A 19,562-nucleotide genomic window follows, 5' to 3' on the forward strand; every position below is an offset into this window, starting at 1 on the left:
TGCAGGAGAGCACGTTAAATTTAACGAATAAGCGTTCTTGGCTCTGCGGCGCTCAGAACCGGCGCGCGCGCTCCTCACTCACTTGTACCTAGTCGTTGGCTAGTGGTTGTAAGTAATGTCTTAAGATGCTGATACGATTCTGTTATAATTAGTTATGACATTTTAAGTCTGTAGAATCAATGAATATCGGTCGTTAATCTCTTCCGTATTGCTTAAAATATGAAAAGTTAATAAATTAAATATTGATTTCATTCCTTACGTAAGAAATGAATAAAAAGTTATCTAATTCCGTAGATTTATCTGAAAATAATGTAAAAGAAACAAAGAATTTGTTCAAAATTATTAATTTTTTAATGTTATAATTATTACATAATTACATAAAATTAGTAATAATTGTTCCGGTATTTTAAAATTTACATATTTTTATTTACACATTAAAAATTAAAAGTCGGAAATAGTTTCTGTAATTCGATGCAGAATGTTATTAAAAATATTATTTTAAAATTTTTAATTGATCAAATAAATTATGTTTGAGTTATTATGACTACCGCTTTGAAAAATAATGTTTTGAAGAAAATACGTTCAAAGTTTCACATTACTCTTTTAATGTAATTTTGCAGTTAACCTTTTTATTTATTTTTAAAAAATGTAAATCTTATTTTTTGTACCAAAACAATTTTTACCTTTTTACCATTTCGTTTAATTCTCCTGATTTTGTAAATAAAAATGTGTATTATAAAAATGTGTAAATAAAAATATGTAAATTTAAAATACCGGAATAATTATTACTAATTTTGTTTGTAATGTAATTATGTAATAATTATAACATTGAAAAATTAATAATTTTGAACAAATTTTTTGTTTTTTTTAACTTTATTTTCAGATAAACCTACGGAATTAGATAACTTTTTATTTATTTCTTACGTAAGGAATGAAATCAATATTTAATTTATTAACTTTTCATATTTTAAGCAATACGGAAGAGGTTAACGACCGATATTCATTGATTCTACAGTCTTAAAATGTCATAACTAATTATACTACGCGTCTCGTTCTCGATGATAACACAAGTGTAGATGTCAGTGTACTTGATATCTCACAACGTTTTAGAGCGTAGAAGAAAAAAGGGATGGCGCTACCGGCGGTCTTCCTGCCAGGCCGCCGGTCCCCCGCGCCATCTTCGCCATATTGTTTTGTTGTGCTCGAGATTTCAGAACGTGTGGCGTAGAAAATCTCAGAAACAAATTCGCAAAAATGTCTAAAACGAAGAAAAGGAAACATTCAAGGTCAAGATCAAGAGAAAGATCAAGGAATGATGATAGGAAGCGTAATGCGACCGAGGAAAAGCTCGAAAAATTACGAGAAAAAGTAGATAACCTCACCACGGTGATTACGACATTAATACAGGCACGGGAAAAGCATAAGGCTTCAGATCGATCATCTCCGGAAACCAGTAAGTTGATCATTGTTTGTTTCCATACGAAAATAATAATGAGAAGTTCCTTCGTCTTACTCGTTGCTTCTATACGAATCTTCGAGTGTCGGTTTCCATACGAAACCGACGGCGTCATAGTACGCAAAAAATATGTTTAAGAAAAATATTCCTTTTGCTCAAGGATTCCATACGAATCCTAAAATGCCGGACTCCATACGAAGCCGGTAGCGTTATAACACGCAAACATATTAAGACGAACACCAGGAAGTTATTTTTTCTTCCTCTTCTTCTCTTGTCACTCGAGGATTCCATACGAACCCTCGAGGCGTCATAGTACGCAGACGTTCAATATGAACAAAAAATTCGGCGCTCGACAATGCCATAGGCGTCGCGAGGGCCGAAATCTATTAGGTTACGACAGAGGTTATGATACATAACCATAATTTAGCCATCTTATGGTGAGTATTTACCATATATGTATGCATATATTACAGGCGAAGTAATTATAAACAACACTGACCTATCAAGGACAGATGAAGTGGAGTTAACAACGGATGCGGACACAGTTCCAAACAGTCTCGCCGAAGAAAACATTTCCGAGGAAATGTCGAAAATGTTAGGGGAAGATCAAGATGCAAAAAAATTGATCGAAGTAAAGTTCCATTCCGAATTACAACTTAGATGGCAGAAATGGATGAGAGATGGATTGCCCGAAGGGAATAAAAAAGCAATCCTGGAGATGTACCCGAGAAAAGGGGACCTTTTCTCGGAAGCCCCAAAAATAAATTTGGAAATATTACCTGCCTTAACGGAAATAGCGACTAAGAGAGATCAACATTTTGCCGAAACGCAAAATTGTGTAGGATCGGCCATTGCAGCATTAGCAGCGGCAGTGTCCATGCTGCTAGAAGGACCTGAAGAAGGCATAGATCAGGAGAAATTTACAAAGTATCTATGTGATGTGGGACAACTGTTAACCGAGGTTTATCACCAACAATCGTTATCAAGAAAGGCTTTCATTACACCTCTGATGAATAAAGCAGTAAAACCAACATTGGAAGCAGCAAAATCAGATCAATGGTTATACGGCGAAAAGTTTGGAGAGCAAGTAAAAGAAGCGAAATCGCTAGAAAAAGCCTGCGCTAATATTAAAGCTCCGGAAAAAACTTCAAATTTGCGACAATCTCTAAGACCTTGGAATCAGGGAAACGCGAGATTCCCACTTGTCAAATATCGACAGGTGGGTTATCAACGATACCAGCAGAGGCCGTATCAACGGAGGAATACGATTCGTTTCAAACCGAAGGATCAGAAAGCGACGCACTCATCAAAGAAATCCAGCAGTCAGACGACGACGAGCCGGTCATCGTCGAAGAAATAAGGGTAACGAATATAGCAGAACGCCTGCGTAATTATAGAAAAAATTGGACAGCTCTTACGTCGAATAGACATATTTTGAGTTGGTTAAAGGGATATAAAATTCCGTTTCAAAGAGTTCCACGTCAACGTAGAATCCCAACAAGCAAAAATAATTCAGAAAGCCAATTAGCCGAAATTGAATTAGAAATCAAAACGATGTTGACTAACAAAGTCATAGAAGAATGTTCAGAAGTTAGGGAACAGTTTATTTCGTCATATTTTCTTATTAAAAAACCGGATGGATCGAATAGATTTATCTTTAATCTTAAAAAATTAAATAAATTTATAGACACAGTACATTTTAAAATGGAGGATATTCGATCAGTAAAGAGTTTGATGACACAAAAAGCATTTATGGGTTCATTAGATTTAAAGGATGCTTATCACGTAGTTCCTGTACACAAAGATCATAGAAAATTTCTCCGTTTCAAATTTCTTGATAAGCTATACCAATTCACTTGCCTCCCCTTTGGGCTTTCTACCAGTCCGTATGTATTTACAAAGTTGATGAAACCAGTCATGAACCATCTAAGACTACGGGGAATAGTGACAGTAATATATCTAGACGATATACTTTTTATACACAAATCCAAGAAAATCTGTCAGAGTAATATTAATTATGCTAAAGAATTAATGGAACATCTAGGTTTTATTATAAATTATCAGAAAAGTTCCCTAATACCTAGTCAAGAATGTACTTATTTGGGTTTTAAAATTAATTCAAATACCTTTTGTTTAGAATTAACAGATAAAAAGAAAATTAAAATTGTAGAATTGATAAACCAAGTTTACGAAGGAAAACGGTACAGAATTCGAGACATAGCAAAATTATTAGGTACTTTGACGGCAGCTTGCCCGGCAATGGCATACAGTAAAGTATATGTTAAGAGATTGGAAAGGGAAAAGTTTTTAGCATTAATACTTAATAATAACGATTTTGAAGGAAAAATGCATATAACGAAAGCGGCAATAGAAGACTTACAGTGGTGGAAACGAGTTGTACCATTAGGTTATAATCCGATTAGAGTTCAAAAATTTAATATGGAAATATATTCGGATTCCTCAACGACTGGTTGGGGCGCTTATTGTAACAATGTTAGAATCAGCGGGTTTTGGAGTAAAAAAGAAAGAAAGTGCCATATAAATTATTTAGAACTCAAGGCAGCCTTTCTTGCGCTACAAAGCTTTGCATCCGAATTGGTTTCGTGCGAAATTCTGTTACGATTGGACAATACAACTGCAATAGCGTATGTCAATAAAGCGGGAGGAATCAAATTTCCTCACCTCAGCGAACTAGCCCGGAAAATATGGCAATGGTGCGAAAAGAGAAAGATTTGGATCACGGCATCTTACATTCCGTCTAGTGAGAATATAGAGGCAGACGCGGCGTCGCGTATTACTAATATTGATACCGAATGGGAGCTATCGGATAAAATCTTTAAAAAAATTGAAAGAAGCTTCGGACCATTTGATATAGATCTTTTCGCATCAAGGTTAAATAAAAAATGCAAGAAATTCTGCTCCAGATTTCCGGATCCGGACGCGACGTTTGTAGACGCGTTTACAATATTATGGGAAAACAAAGAAATTTATGCATTCCCCCCCTTTTCTCTAATTTTGCAAACATTAAGAAAGTTTATTTTAGACAAAGCGGAAGGCACAATTGTAGTGCCTTTATGGATCAGTCAACCTTGGTTTCCATTATTTAAATCATTATTAGCATCGGAACCTCTTATATTTCCTCCAAGTAAGAAGCTTCTATTATCTCCTTGTAGGCAAAGGACGCATCCATTGGCAACGAAACTGTCATTAATGGCAGGGCAGTTATCAGGAAAGCTTTTCTGCAAAAAGGAGTCACAGAAGACTCAGTGGACATCATGGTAAACTCTATAACACCTTCAACCCTCAAGCAATACGAAAGCGCCTTAAAACTATGGATGAAATTTGCAGTAGAACACCAATTCGATGCGTTTAACTCAACAACTACGTCTATTTTAATGTTTCTAACTCAAAGGTTTAAAGAAGGCGCAGGTTACAGCACCTTAAATACCACCAGGTCGGCGATTGCTCTTATTTCATTATACAATATTTCGCAAGATGGACTTATTGCACGGTTTCTAAAAGATATTTATAAGAAAAGCCCAGTGAGACCTAAGTATGCTTCAACATGGGATATTACCCCAGTGTTGACATATATTGAAGAGCTCCCGCCTCTAAATCAATTAAGTTTTAAGGAAATAGCAGAAAAGATAGCGACGTTATTAGCATTGACGACTGCACATCGGCTGCAAACATTAGCGCTGATTCGTGTTGAAAATATTCATGTCTCAACGGAAGGACTAACTATAAAAATACCAGATTTAATTAAAACATCTAAGCCAGGAAAGTTTCAGCCAGAACTTTATTTGCCGTATTTTAAAGAAAAGCCAAAGTTATGTACAGCATCAGCTATATTAGAATATTTAGAATATACCAAAAAATTTAGGGATAACAAAAATACAAGATTATTAATAGCTACTGTAAAGCCATATGGTGCGGTAAGTGCACAAACTATTGGGCATTGGATTAAAGCTTTGCTAAACAAAGCCGGTATAGATACAAAGCAGTTTTCTGCGTACAGCACACGGCATGCGGCCGTATCTACTGCGTTCCGAAAAGGTGTAGACGTAACTACAATAAGACGCACGGCAGGTTGGTCTGCTCAGTCACAAACATTCTTTAAGTTTTATAATAAGCCGTTACAGACTTCGAACGATGAGTTCGGGCAATTTTAGGATAAGTTAAATTTTATATTTCGTTTGCGGATTATAATGCTAAGGCAGATATCCGAAAAAATCGTTCCTACCCCCTCTAAGTATAAGGGATAGATTGTACAAATTATTTTTTTTTAGCAAAAGTAAATAAATAAAGATTCAGAGTTGTGATATTCGCTAAACGTCTACACTTGTGTTATCATCGAGAACGAGACGCGTAGTATAATTGAAGGGTTAAACGAGCCCGTCGAGGACGGGCGAAGTTCAACCCTAATTATACGAAGCGTCTCGTTCGAAGATGATCCTTTTCCTCACCCCAATACTATTAACCCAGGTGTATTACCCAGGATCATTAAAAAAAAAAAAAAAAAAAACACAACTCTTCTTAATCCTCCAAAGTATATGGCGAGGATGGCGCGGGGGATCGGCGGCCTGGCAGGAAGACCGCCGGTAGCGCCATCCCTTTTTTCTTCTACGCTCTAAAACGTTGTGAGATATCAAGTACACTGACATCTACACTTGTGTTATCATCTTCGAACGAGACGCTTCGTATAATTAGGGTTGAACTTCGCCCGTCCTCGACGGGCTCGTTTAACCCTTCAATTATAACAGAATCGTATCAGCATCTTAAGACATTACTTACAACCACTAGCCAACGACTAGGTACAAGTGAGTGAGGAGCGCGCGCGCCGGTCCTGAGCGCCGCAGAGCCAAGAACGCTTATTCGTTAACTTTAACGTGCTCTCCTGCAAAAACTACTTGTCGCACGCAATTTTGCTAAAGGAAAAAGTTGTTTCTTTTATCGTAAAGTATCACGTCTTGTACTCCGATTGCGCGAATTTTGGGACACCCTGTATATATATATATATACATATATTTTTTTTTTAGTTTTATGTATTTTTTTAATATCATTTGCTGCATTATCTATAAAAAATGATAAATAATAAGTCTCAAAAATGTGTCTTTAATAATAATTATGTTGATAATTCTTGATATCCTCTTTTATTGCGCATACTTTTATAAAAAAGAAAGCGCAATGCGTTTGACAAAGTAACAGAAAACTAAGAGACTTATATGGAAATTTTGCAGATTGTTATGTCAAAAATCGCTCTGTGATAACGCACAAAACTCACAATCGCGAGGTCAATGGTTCGAGTTTTAATAAAAATATTTAAATAAAAATATTTTAAATTATATTACAATTTGTACGTAAAGTAATTGTAACTTACATACTTTATACATTTTGTATAAAAATGTGGAATTTTCTTTCTTTCCTTCTATGTAAAAAATTTGTTTTCAAAATTTCTATAAGTAAAATTCAGAAAACCCTAATGTTATCAGGAATTGTAATAACAAATACCCTAATGTTATCAGGAATTGAAATAATGAATACGACATCACTGATCGAAAGCAGTTCTTAGTGCTGAAATATTTTTTCTAGGTAAATTTTACAAAGATTTACAAGATTCCCGCTGCACCCTGCAATTTTGCTGGATAAACACAGCTTTAGAAGAATCTGAATATTATATTACGAAATTAAATTGCTAATCCATTTAATTATTTATTTGCTACTTGTATGCATCTCTACTATCTCCCCTACTCCCGGATAGTTGAGGAATTCAGGAAGTTCAAACTCTGGTGAAAGCAATATTTTTCGTAATAATTTCTTCACAGTTTTTCGGCATTAGAGAGGATAGCAGAAATGCATTCAAGTATCAAATAAATAATTAAATCGATTAGCAATTCAATTTCGTGATATAACATTCGGATTTTTACTGTGTCTGATAAAATTGCAGCACAGTTTGAGAGAATCTTGTACATGTTTATAAAATTCATGTAGGAAAAAAAACATGCATTTTAGGAATATATTCTATTTAGAAATGTAGTTTTTTATCTAATAATATAATTTTACTTTTGTTTCATTTCTATTATCAGAATAATAGACGAAAGTAAAGGAATTATAATATTTCCAGTAGATTACACAGAGATCTAAAATCATATAACTATGCATAGCTAAATTGGGCGAAATACTGTTTCGAAATTATATCCGCAATTATCAATATTTTATATAAGATCGATATTTCTACATCTATATTTGGAAATACATGTACATGATTGCAAATTGTAATTTTTGTGAGAGTTTGTCGTATAATAGACTTGTTTTCGATTCCTGCACTAGAATGCACTGGAACGTTCCTTCTTGCTTTCACTAACTTTCAAATATATATCTATTTCATTTTAAGCGCACTCTAATTCAAGGAGTTCAGGAAGAGAAAACAAACAGAACAAATGTTCTATAGTGGTTTTTCTAGTTATTCTTTTATATAATTTGACATATGTTAGAAACGTATCACGAATATTTTTTTATATAAATATTTATATACATATATATAAACTTGTAAAGAATAATGTGTTACGCGTATCGCAACGCGGATTGACAAATCAAGATCGGAAATCGTGTCTAAAGCTGTAGAGGAAAGGAGACAGATGAGCTCCCCACTCTTCGCTGCTCGACGAGAGCGCTATCGTTACGACGAGCGAGCGAGCGTTTCTTTCTCGTTTCTACTCTGCTTCGGACCACGCGGGTGCACGCGGGATTCGTGAGGCCGAGTCCCGAATCCCGGTTTACTATCAGTACTGAATATCTATAGTTTACTATAAATACTTTAGTATACTATAGATCCTCAGTACTGATAGTATATATCGGTGAAACAGTTAAGTGATCGAACCGGCGGCCACGTGTGTAATAAGGAGCCTAACGGAAAGCCGTGCGGAAGAACAGGAGAGGAAGCGTGCGGAAGAACAGGAGAGAAAGCGTGCGGAAGAACAGGAGAGGACATGCCAAGACGTAAGCATTAATTATTTGTTTAATCAAATATGTGCGTGTGCATATGTGGGTGTATGCGCGTAGTGTGTGTATGTATGCGTGTGTATGTGCGTGGTGTGTGTGTGTGTATGTGTGTGTGTGTGTGTGTGTGTGTGTGTGTGTGTGTGTGTGTGTGTGTGTGTGTATGTATGTGTGCGTGGGTTCCAGTGAGAACACACACGGCATGCGATAGGATACCTGATTCAGATGTATGCCTTGCGTAGAAACACACACACACACACACACACACACACACACACACACACCAGTGAAAAATGATAACAAAATCCACGTGCGTGCGTGCATGTATATGTGTTTCTACATAGTTATACGTTGTGTAGAAACACACACATACACGCACGCACACATGCTGATTTCGTTATCATTTCACACTGGGGTGTGTGTGCGTGTATGTATGTGTATGTGTGTGTTTACCTGTACAAAGCATACATCTAAATCTGGATTTCAAATTGCGGAATCTGTTGAATGCCACATGCAATTTAGCGAGGCTAGCGACAGTGGCTACGTTCTGTTTCACGCATAATACGCATAGTACATTATTTTATCCTTGTAATTCTTCAAATGTTAAACAAGGACGAAATGATATATCATGCGCATCATGCGTGAAACGGAACGTAGCCAGTGTTGCGCGCGCCGCGGCTACTTGCTCAGGCATTGGTCGCTTGAGATACGAAATGAAATCATTGGTTGTAAGAGATCGCGCCACAGCGTGACATTAAACTAATATTCTCTCCCTATAAATTCCTTGTACATACTTGTGTACGGCATGTGACAAGATCCGCAATCAAGGATACCTGATTCAGATGTATACACAAGCATGTGTAAGGAATTTATAGGAAGAGAATATTAGTTATGTCACGCTGTGGCGCGATCTCTTACAGCCAATGATTTCATTTCATATTTCAAGCGGCCAATGTCTGGGCAAGTAGCCGCGGCGCACGCAACACTAGCCTCGCTGATTTATATAACTGTATCAGATATCTTACACATGCATGCCGTGTACGTGTGTGCTTGCATTCTTCACTTCAGCACATATACGGCAAACATACTTGCGTGTGATATGTGATCCGCAATTTGAGATCCTTGATTTCAATTCATAGGTGTCTTTAAAATTCGGTTTTCTTTTTCCAGGTAGCGAAGGAGGCTTGCCGAAAGCTTTGGCAATAGAGGAAAAGAGAAAGCAGAAAGAAGAGGAGGAGAAGAGATCGAAAGAGAATGAGAAAATAGAGAAAAAACTGAAAGAGAAAGAAGAGCAGCAAAAAAGACTGAAAGAAAATGAAGAACAAGAGAAAAGACTGAAGGAGCAACAAGAACAGGAGAAAACGCAGAAAGACAAAGAAGAGCACTAGACAAGATTGAAAGAGGAAGAACAAAGGAAAGAAGAAATTCAAGAAATGGCAAAGGTATTTATGTATTTTTTAAACAAAACTAATTTTTTAAATTAATTTTTGTACTAGCACAAGGAACAAAAATGTATTATGTTACATTTATTTAGAATGACAAAAAGAACGATTAAGAATTTATTATTTCTTTTTTAAACATTCCTAATAACAAATAAATTTTGATTGTTTCAGAAAATGGAAAGAATGCGGAGGAGCATTCAGAGAATAACTAAAAAGAACAACCGGAGATTCGCTCGTGGCGGGTACGGGCAAAGATTTCCCAGTTTGCCAGCGTACCCGCCACCGCCGTCACCTGCAGCGTACCCGCCACCGCCGTTGCCAGCAGCGTACCCGCCACCCGTGCCAGCGTACCCGCCACCGCCGCCGCCATGCAGCGTACCCGCCACCGCCGCCGCCAGTTACGTACCCGCCACCGCCGCCGCCAGCAGCGTACACGACACCGCCACCGCCAGCAGCGTACCCACCTCCGTTAGCGCCAGTGGGAACGTATCCGCCAATGTACCAGTCAACGCCAGCCGGAGCGTACGCGCAAAGACATCCGCAACCACCGGCGTATACGTATGGGTCATATTATTATTAAAAAAAATGGTATAACACATACCGAAGTAACCTTTCTTGTAACCTTAATTTAGCAACTTGACAACTTTAATGTTATGTCACTGTAATTTTTGTCTATGCACCATTTTCGATTTGTAATTTCTTGTTCAGTTGTAAGAGAGTAGAGAGTAATGTGCACAGCCGGATTCGCGCAAGGTGCGCACGCATTTGTCATTTGTGCTGATTTATCAGCAAAATGATTGTGCAAAATGTAAGAGCGTGCATAGTCTGGTACTAATTATGTTTTCTTCATTTGTGTACTACTTTTGTTTAATGAAAATATCTCTTGTGAACAGTGAATGCAACGAGGTGATAGTTTTAGTCTCCAAAACGATGAAATTGTAACCATACGTTTAAACAAAAGTAAAGCGAGAAGCTATATGGAAAATGAAATTTGCTAGTAATTATTTTGAGATTTAAAAACTTGAACTTTATATCATCAATACATCGGTTGAGACGAGTGACACCATGCATTGGTGACACATGTGCATTTAGTATATTTCATAAACATCTTTCTTATGTTATTACCAATGTGAACTATCTTTCGATGAGAAAACTTTTCAAGTCAGTTCCAGACTATGCACCATATTCGATTTGTAATTTCTTGTTCAGTTGTAAGAGAGTAGAGAGTAATGTGCACAGCCGGATTCGCGCAAGGTGCGCACGTATTTGTCATTTGTGCTGATTTATCAGCAAAATGATTGTGCAAAATGTAAGAGCGTGTATCTTTACGGATCAATTTGTACTCATTTATTAATATAAATCAATTTGGACTGATTTATTAATATAAATCGATACAAATTGATTCGTAAAGATTCATCGTTGAAGAGATACCATAATCTCTCGTGCCAAGTACATTGAGCAACGCTATGCGAGCCGCAACTCTTCAAACGGTATAATTTAAACGGCGAATAATAATTTTTGTAATTTTACGAATTGTGCATAGTCTGCTACTAATTATGTTTTCTTCATTTGTGTACTACTTTTGTTTAATGAAAATATCTCTTGTGAACAGTGAATGCAACGAGGTGACAGTTTTAGTCTCCAAAACGATGAAATTGTAACCATACGTTTAAACAAAAGTAAAGCGAGAAGCTATGTGGAAAATGAAATTTGCTAGTAATTATTTTGAGATTTAAAAACTTGAACTTTATATCATCAATACATCGGTTGAGACGAGTGACACCATGCATTGGTGACACATGTGCATTCAGTATTTTTCATAAACATCTTTTTCATGTTATTACCAATGTGAACTATCTTTCGATGAGAACTTTTCAAGTCAGTTCCAGACTATGCACCATATTCAATTTGTAATTTCTTGTTCAGTTGTAAGAGAGTAGGGAGTAATGTGCACAGCCGGATTCGCGCAAGGTGCGCATGCATTTGTCATTTGTGCTGATTTATCAGCAAAATGATTGTGCAAAATGTAAGAGCGTGTATCTTTACGGATCAATTTGTACTCATTTATTAATATAAATCAATTTGGACTGATTTATTAATATAAATCGATACAAATTGATTCGTAAATATTCATAGTTGAAGAGATACCATAATCTCTCATGCCAAGTACATTGAGCAACGCTACACGATCCGCAACTCTTCAAACGGTATAATGTAAACGACGAATAATAATTTTTGTAATTGTATGAAGTGTTCATAGTTCGATACTTATTTTACGTTTTCTTCATTTTTTTACTTTTTTTGTTTAGTGAAAGTATCTGGTCTGAAAAGTGGATGTAATGAGATGACAAGTTTTGCCTCCGGAACGAAAAAATTGTAACCCTACGTTTAAAGAAAAATAAAGAGAGAAGCTATATGGGAAATTAACATTTTATATTTTTTCTGTATAATAGCTACATTATACACATGTAAATGCGAGCAAAATTTAATTGTATTTTCATGTAATTACTTATTGTCTTATATTTTTCTCGCTGTAAAAATAACGGGTTTACGAAGCGTGGTGCGAAATCGCGTACATCTATCCGAGCTTCATCAAATATAAAAATTCGTTTATTTTGAAATAAAGAAGATTCATGAGAAAAACCATACAAATGAGATCATAAATTGGTTCAATAGAATAATCTACTTTAAAAAAATCCATCCTTTATTTCGCTTTGCATTGTTGCTAAAATGGAAAAATTTTGTAACACAGCTCGTAATATTTGAACGTCTTTTGTGATTATTGTAATAGTTATACAAAATTATACGCTAATTAGTTTTAACAAACATTTTTTCCGTATTTATTTAAATTAAAATTATTAAAAATTGAATTATTTTGTTCTTTTTCTAGTCAGTTATAATTGATTGGGAATTTTATTACGTCAATCGTTTGACGGTATTGGAAAGAATTAGGGCAATCGCAAAATGCGATTCTATCGATGTTTCTCCATCATCCTTTATATGTGTCATGGGCTGCGTTTCGAAATTCACTATTAGTACTAAAAATCTTTATTATACTACAGGTCTAGAGTAAACGGAACTACAGATTTTTAGTACTAGCAGTGTATATTAGAATTTAGGCCAGCCGAAGCAGATAACACGCTCGCCGTGTTGAATTTTTTTGATAGGAAACCTAACCTATTATTGCTTAGCTTAGATTCAATTCAATCGATCGATAAACAGATCGATTGCTTCGTCCGATTTGAACACTGCCATCTGTCAAAATACAGGGCAACTAATTATCTGCTTTCTTCTGCTGCGATCAGCTGTGATATATCGAGATCAGACGTACGTGTGCTCACAAATTTCCTGTCAAAGAAATCTTTTATATTAGACTTCTAAGCCAAATTTCGAAAATTTTACGTTGTTCTGGCGTCTAATCTGCACCTCACTGCAAACTCATTTTGTAGGAAAAGACCGTCAAAAATTTATTCGAAGCGAATATTGCCACTCGTTGACAGCTCTGGATGCCATGCTAGACTATGATTAGATAAAATGATATAAATTTAACGTTTTCGGTATAAAGTGGCGTGCTGTGAGGTACATTAAAGTTTATACTTTAATTGTGGAGAAGGATCTTGAAATCTAATAATTGCAATTAAAAGAAAAGTTTGACAGAAATTTAATCGTTTTCTGTCGGTAAAAAAGGACCATGTTTAGTATCAACTTAACACGTAACCCCCCCCCTTTTTTTTTTTTTTATAGTTGGGAAACACCTTTATGGGTCTCCGCGCCTGTGGGGACAGGACGACGGAGTATGTGAGACTCTCCGACCTACGCGGGCCGGCATACTCACTAAAACCCAACTTTTTCCGGCGTCTGGGCTCAGGACGGATCACGGGATCGGGCTAAGCATGCACCGCGATCCGTCCTAATCCAAACGGGTCCCCGCCCGAGAGCGGGAACCCCCCTCCGGAAGTTAGCGGCCAGAGCTCGACGTCCGAGTCGGTCAAGCCCCCAGCCGCCCGAACCGGGATGCCTGGAGTGCGACGGACCCCCCTGGAAGAGGGCCCTGGGTTCGCACTCCCGCATCCCCAGCCCCGTGACGGGTCAGCCGGGCAACTCCCCCGCCGCTGATTCCGCCCGAGGCGTACCTTCTCAACGGTGGGGAGGGTAGGACTCTCTGTCCGGTCTAGCCGGCGCTGTGAGGGTCCCCTCTTCTCACCGTTCCTTCTCGGCTCGACTCAAACCCCCGTAGGGGGAGCCCTAAGCCGCGCCAGCGGACCATCCCGGCGACGGCGCGCATGCCGCCGCCACCGGAAGGGCCCCCCAGCGAACCCCGGTGGAGCAGGAAGAAGGCGGCGGAGCCAGCCCTATTCCCACCCCCGTCCCTCCCTTAACGGTGGAGAGGATAGGAGGCCCTCCGTCCGGTCTAGCCGGCGCTGTGAGGGCCCCCCCTCTCCACCGTTTCAACCCGGCTCGGCTCAAACTCTCCAAGGAAGGGAGCCAATGAGCCGCGCCGGCGCCCCGGCAACGACATAGTCGCAACCGGGGCGCCAGCGAATTTCTGGTGAGAGGGGAGAGGGCGACAAGTCGCTCCCTCCCCCTCCAGCCTTCGCGATTGTTTATTTATTTATTTATTTGTTTAAGCGGGAGGAGGTGGTCCCTGCTGATGTTGTTGCAGGAACCTTCTACGCCTCTCCCCCCCCCCTTCGCCTTCTCTCTGGCGGCGCGTCGGGAGCTTTCTCCCGCGCCCGCTCGGCAGCCTCCTTCCGCGACATGACGGTGTCGCAGAAGGAGGCCACCGCTGCCCAGTCGTCGGCACTGGCGAGCATTCTGCCCACTACAGCAGGAAGGTCGAGGCCGACCCCTATCCTGTCAGCGAGGGCACGGCGCTCATTCGTCCAAGCAGGGCACACCTCCAAGGTGTGCTGCGCCGTGTCCCTCACCTCTGGGCAGTGATGGCACTTGGTGGTGGCCTCCCGCCCGACCTTCTCGTGCAGGTACTCTCCGAAACCACCATGCCCGGAGAGCACCTGCGTCGTGTGGAACAAGAGACCCCCGTGCCTCCTGCCCACCCATTCCATTAGAACCGGGCCAACGGCCCCGACCACCCTCAGGCCTGCCCTTGCGTGGGGCAGGCGTTCTCGCCAGTGCTCGACGACCTTCCGGCGAGCCTGTTTACGCCGGGCTTCTACCATCTCTGGTGTGGCGGGCTCGCCCCCGCGGGCAAGCCCCGTCCTCCATTCATACGTGTTTGCAAGAGAACACGCAACATAGGCCCACGGAGGTGAGCCCGCCAACAAACACACCGCCTCCCAGGAGATGGTGCGGTACGCGCGCGAGACCCTGATGGCCATTTTACGTTGCTCCCTTTGGAGCAACCTTATATTATTATTATTGGCCACCAGGGCCCCGCACCATACGGGCGCCCCGTACATGGCGATTGACCGCACCACCCCCATGTAGAGGCGGCGCACCTTCTCTAATGGACCGCGCAGGTTGGGCATTAGCCGGCTGAAGCCGGAGATAGCGGAGCCCAACCTGGCGGCCATCCATTCAAAGTGGGGTGTAAAGCCTCACTTCGAGTCGAGGATCAGTCCCAGATACTTCATCTGAGACTTCACCTCGACTCGAGTGCCCTCAATGAGGAGGCTCCTGTAGTCCGGGCCCTTTTCGCCTCGGCCCCCGAGCCATAACACCTCTGTCTTGCTCAGGGCCACTTTCAGGCCCAGGCGTCGGATCTTCCTCAGCATGACGCCGAGCCCGTCCCTCTCGATGCGTCTCGCCTCGTCCCAGGTTTGCCCCGAGACGACAACCAGGGTGTCGTCGGCATAACAAACCAACGACACCCCCGCAGGGAGGCGGAAGTCCAGGGCACGGTCGTAGCCCACGTTCCACAGAACCGGCCTCACGACCGAGCCCTGTGGCACTCCCCTGCTGACCATTCTAATTATGGTGTTGCGGTCTCGGTCCCTGCAAATAACCGCACGGTCACCGAGGTAGGCCCCGATCACCTCCTCTAGATAGGGAGGGACCCCCTTTCTACGGAGGCCCTCCCTAATCTTACTCCAGGGCAGGGTGTTGAACGCATTGGCGATGTTCAAGCTTATCGCCAGCACCACCTTGCCCCGGCCCACCGCGCGATCGACCAGGTACCTCAACCGTTGGATCGCTCCAACGGTTGATCTCCCCGGTCGAAAGCCATGTTGTACATACTCAAGATCGGGGCCCACCGTCGTCATGTGCGTGACGAGGCGAGACGCTATGACCCTCTCGAAGAGTTTGCCCACCTCGCCTATCAGGCAGATAGGTCGGTGGGCAGAGGGGTCATCCGCGGGCTTCCCCGGTTTGGGGATGAGGACGAGCCCGACCTCCTTCCACTGTTTGGGGAACCGCCCCAACCGCAGGTACCTGTTGAAAAGACGCCTGAGACGGTCCCCCAAAACGCTGAGGGCAATAGCCAAAACACGCCCCGGCACACCGTCGGGGCCTGGGGCAGCGTTTTTTCTTCTCATTCTTTTAACGGCCCTGGCCAGCTCCCCCTCGGTGACCCTTAGATCTTCGGACCATCGAGTACGCTCCCTGACCAGGGCGGATCATCTCGTGGGCGGGCCTCCTCCTCTGGATCCGTCGGGAAGAGGGCGGCGACAACCTCTCTCAGGAACCCCGGATCGAGGGACTCAGTTGTGGGGGGCGCCGCCAGCCGGAGCTTGTTCCGGACTAAGCGGTACGGGCGTCCCCACGGGTCCCCGTTCAGGGTCTCCAAAAGTTCCCCCCAGGCGTTGGCCTTGGATTTGGCAATGGCCGCCTGGAGGGTCTTCCTTGCGGCCCGCTATATTTGGTACAGCCGAGCCGCTTCCTCCTCCGCCGCCCTTCTTCTCCGACGGTACCTCGCATACTGGCGACGCGCGGAGTTGCACTCCCGCCTCAGAGATGCAATCTCCGGCGTCCACCAGTACACGGCCTTCTTATTCGGAGGCCCGCCCGCACGGCGCCGAGGCATTGCGGTGTCGCAAATTTGCGACAACGCCTCTCGGAACCATGCCGTCTCCTCCTCTACGTCAACCTCCTCTGGGGGAACCTCCAAGGACTTGGCGATGGCAGCGGTCATCGCCAGGTCAGGGTCCAGATGTTTTAGGGACCATCGCGGGGGAGCGCCTTCAGGCCCTACGGGCCGGGCGCACGGCTCCCTCACCAGGTTCGGTGAGGAGACCTCCATCGTTATGTACCGGTGGTCAGATAGGGTCTCCTCACCCGAGACCGACCATCCGGTGACCTCGCCGTACGCCATAGGGGAGCCCATCGCAATATAAACGATAGAGCTCCCCCGGGCCGCCACACAGGTAGGCACCGACCCCCTATTGGTCACATGGAGGTCGAGTGCGGCGGCCCAATCCCCCAACAACTCGCCCCTCGTGTCCGTGGTTGGGCAACCCCATTCCACGGACCGAGCATTGAAGTCGCCCGCCACCAGCCCCCAGCCCGGCTGCAGGCGGCGGACGACCATCCCGATCTCCTCTATTTTATTTTCAAAGTTTTCGGGCGAGATGTTGGGGGATATATAAACCCCCACGATGGCCCTGTTCCCCATCGGCAAGCGACGTATCCCTCGCCCCTTGATACAGAGACGAGGGAGGAGGCAACGCTTCCTCCTTTAGTGACGATCGCGACCAGCCCCGCCGTGTCGGCCCGCCATCTGTCATCGGCAGGGGGGACAGCGTAGGGCTCGGCCACGATCGCCAACTCAATATCCCACTCCGCCATGGTCTGGGTCAGGAGATCCTGTGCCCTGGCGGAGTGGTTAATATTTGTCTGGAGGAGGCGATGACAAGCCATTAAAGGTCCGTGTCCATCACCTCCTCCAGGCTACTTCCTTCCACGCTGGTTTGAGGGGCGGTGCTAGGCCCCGCCAACACCTCTTTGTTGCCCACCTTGTTCACAGCCGCCTTTTTGGCTGGAGGGGGGCGGGGTGCACGCTGGTCCGCCGAAACGGTGCCCCGCCGGTCTGCCCAGATCGGCGCAGACGGGACATCTGAAGGCCTCTTCGCAGTTACTCGCCACGTGGTCAGGTTGGCCACACCTGTAGCACAGGTTGCTCCTGTCCACGGGCGAGCCACAATTGCCTATGGTATGGCCCGTCCTGAGGCATCGGTAACACTGGGCGGGCCTGGGTCTCAGGGCCTCAATCCTGGCCATGACCCATCCCACCTGCACCTTGCCCGCCTGTGCCAATTTTGACGCCGCAGCTGCTGGGCAGCGGAGCCAGACGGAGCCTAGCCCATTTCGCGGACGTCTAATCGTCCCCTTGAACATCGTGGGCGGTGCATCCCCCAACCCTCGCCATGGCTTCCGCCACGTCCTGGGCGACCGTTAAGTCGTCCAGTCCGGACAGGCGAAGCTTGGCGGTCTTAGTGGGTCTGGAGACCTTGACCTCCTCCGGGTTGAGGATCTCTCGGAGTTTGATCTCCAGTTTCGCCGTTCCCTCCTGGCTTTGCTCACCAGGGACCTCGTACATAATGGCCCCGGTAAGGGCCCTCCTAGGGCGCAGCGAGGGGATGCCCATGCTGCGAAGGTCGATTTGGTCTCGAACCTTCGCCAGGGCATCCGCCACGCTGGTCCCTTCTTCGTCCGTCGCCGTAAGGACGATCGCCGCCCGCTTGGGGACATTGATCTTTACCTTCTTGGGTTTTTCGGGTTTTTCTTATCCCCTTTCTTCGTTTGAGATGCTCCTCTGGTACCAGTACTTTTAGGGGTCCCCGCCGGAGCAGGGCCCGCCGCGGGACCAGAGGCTTTCTCCTTCTTTTTCTTCTTGGACTTCCTCCCCACAACCTCCACCCAGAACTCCTGGGGAAGGGAAGGGGTGGAGACGGAGGGAGAGGAAACTGCTTCCATCGTAGCCGGGGGAGTTTTTTTACTGGCCACCATGCCAGACGCCGCCTTTGCTTCCCGACCGCCAGTAGGCGGTTTTATTTTGGCTGTTGTTTTAGCCTTGGCTGGGATGCCCGAAGGAGCCCTCTGAGGCACCGGCGCAGGACCATGGCCCTTACCCATGTCCTCGCCTCTTCCTTTCTCGAACGCAAGAGGGGGTCTGAGGGATTTCTCCGGTAAGAGCCTATCCCGGATCCCCTCCAACTTGGCGTCCATCATCGCGCCCACCTTGCGGAGCAAGATGTCCAACAGCCTCTCGTCCCTGTTCGAGAGAGTGAGCTCCCCAGGAGCCTCATTCCTAGCCGTCACCGAGGGCCCAGCCGGGGCCGGGGACGGACGACGCACAGGGGGGGATGGCCCAGGTCCCGGGGCCCGAGCTGAGTCCTCCTCATCAGAGGAGACAATCCACCTCCTCTTAGAGGGGCCCGCCGCGCTCGAGCCCAGGTCCGCCCCCAGATCAGACTCCCTGCAGAATAGAGCGCCAGCAAGTTGGCCCTTGATGTCCTCAAGGTCCCTCTTGAGGGAGTCGTAATCTCGGCGCAGGCGCTCATTCGCCTCCTGCAGCCTAATGACCTCCTCATTCTGGGTTCTTGCCCCCAGCACCTGGACCGCCCGCTCCGCGAGTGTGGCGATCTCCCTAAGGGTCTTCTGGGTCGTACCCTTAAGGCCCTTTTTGTATTCCGACACCTCGCGGAGGCGGGCCATGCCCTTTACGACCTCGGACTCCAGTTCCACGGATGGGAGCCTGGTGAGGT

At 44.1% G+C, this 19,562-nt stretch overlaps 5 protein-coding genes across 5 annotated transcripts; 3 read left to right on the top strand and 2 right to left on the bottom strand.

Moving 5' to 3' along the window:
* The first annotated feature begins 2,003 nt into the window (after positions 1-2,003).
* On the top strand, positions 2,004-4,992 carry LOC120357439. The gene is made up of 2 exons (XM_039447673.1): positions 2,004-2,818; positions 4,630-4,992. Exon 1 carries the CDS (start codon positions 2,040-2,042, stop codon positions 2,814-2,816), a length of 777 nt encoding a protein of 258 aa, XP_039303607.1. The 5' UTR covers positions 2,004-2,039; the 3' UTR covers positions 2,817-2,818; positions 4,630-4,992.
* LOC120357343 lies at positions 3,161-5,628 on the top strand. Its single transcript, XM_039447513.1, has 2 exons — positions 3,161-4,405; positions 4,630-5,628. The coding sequence occupies exons 1-2, from the start codon at positions 3,161-3,163 to the stop codon at positions 5,626-5,628; spliced, it is 2,244 nt and encodes a 747-aa protein (XP_039303447.1).
* Positions 5,629-10,080: 4,452 nt separating this feature from the next.
* On the top strand, positions 10,081-10,491 carry LOC105205618 (formin-like protein 10). Its single transcript, XM_011175022.3, has one exon. The coding sequence runs from the start codon at positions 10,081-10,083 to the stop codon at positions 10,489-10,491; it is 411 nt and encodes a 136-aa protein (XP_011173324.3).
* A 6,220-nt stretch (positions 10,492-16,711) lies between these two features.
* On the bottom strand, positions 16,712-17,470 carry LOC105205617. Its single transcript, XM_011175020.1, has one exon. The coding sequence runs from the start codon at positions 17,468-17,470 to the stop codon at positions 16,712-16,714; it is 759 nt and encodes a 252-aa protein (XP_011173322.1).
* Positions 17,471-17,778: 308 nt separating this feature from the next.
* LOC105205616 (cellular nucleic acid-binding protein homolog) lies at positions 17,779-18,075 on the bottom strand. The gene has a single exon (XM_011175019.2). It carries the CDS (start codon positions 18,073-18,075, stop codon positions 17,779-17,781), a length of 297 nt encoding a protein of 98 aa, XP_011173321.1.
* Between the last annotated feature and the right edge of the window lie 1,487 nt (positions 18,076-19,562).

This window comes from Solenopsis invicta, chromosome 3, assembly GCF_016802725.1.
Source record: "Solenopsis invicta isolate M01_SB chromosome 3, UNIL_Sinv_3.0, whole genome shotgun sequence".
Classification (NCBI taxonomy): Eukaryota; Metazoa; Arthropoda; class Insecta; order Hymenoptera; family Formicidae; genus Solenopsis; species Solenopsis invicta.

Excerpts from the sequence above, each read along its gene's own strand:
- LOC105205617 (XM_011175020.1), bottom strand. The coding sequence starts at position 17,470 with ATGGGGAACAGGGCCATCGTGGGGGTTTATATATCCCCCAACATCTCG.
- LOC120357439 (XM_039447673.1), top strand. The coding sequence starts at position 2,040 with ATGTCGAAAATGTTAGGGGAAGATCAAGATGCAAAAAAATTGATCGAA.
- LOC105205616 (XM_011175019.2), bottom strand. The coding sequence starts at position 18,075 with ATGGCCAGGATTGAGGCCCTGAGACCCAGGCCCGCCCAGTGTTACCGA.
- LOC105205618 (XM_011175022.3), top strand. The coding sequence starts at position 10,081 with ATGCGGAGGAGCATTCAGAGAATAACTAAAAAGAACAACCGGAGATTC.
- LOC120357343 (XM_039447513.1), top strand. The coding sequence starts at position 3,161 with ATGGAGGATATTCGATCAGTAAAGAGTTTGATGACACAAAAAGCATTT. Across the intron at positions 4,406-4,629 it reads CGGATCCGGACGCGACGTTT|GCAAAGGACGCATCCATTGG; the intron begins GTAGACGCGTTT and ends ATCTCCTTGTAG.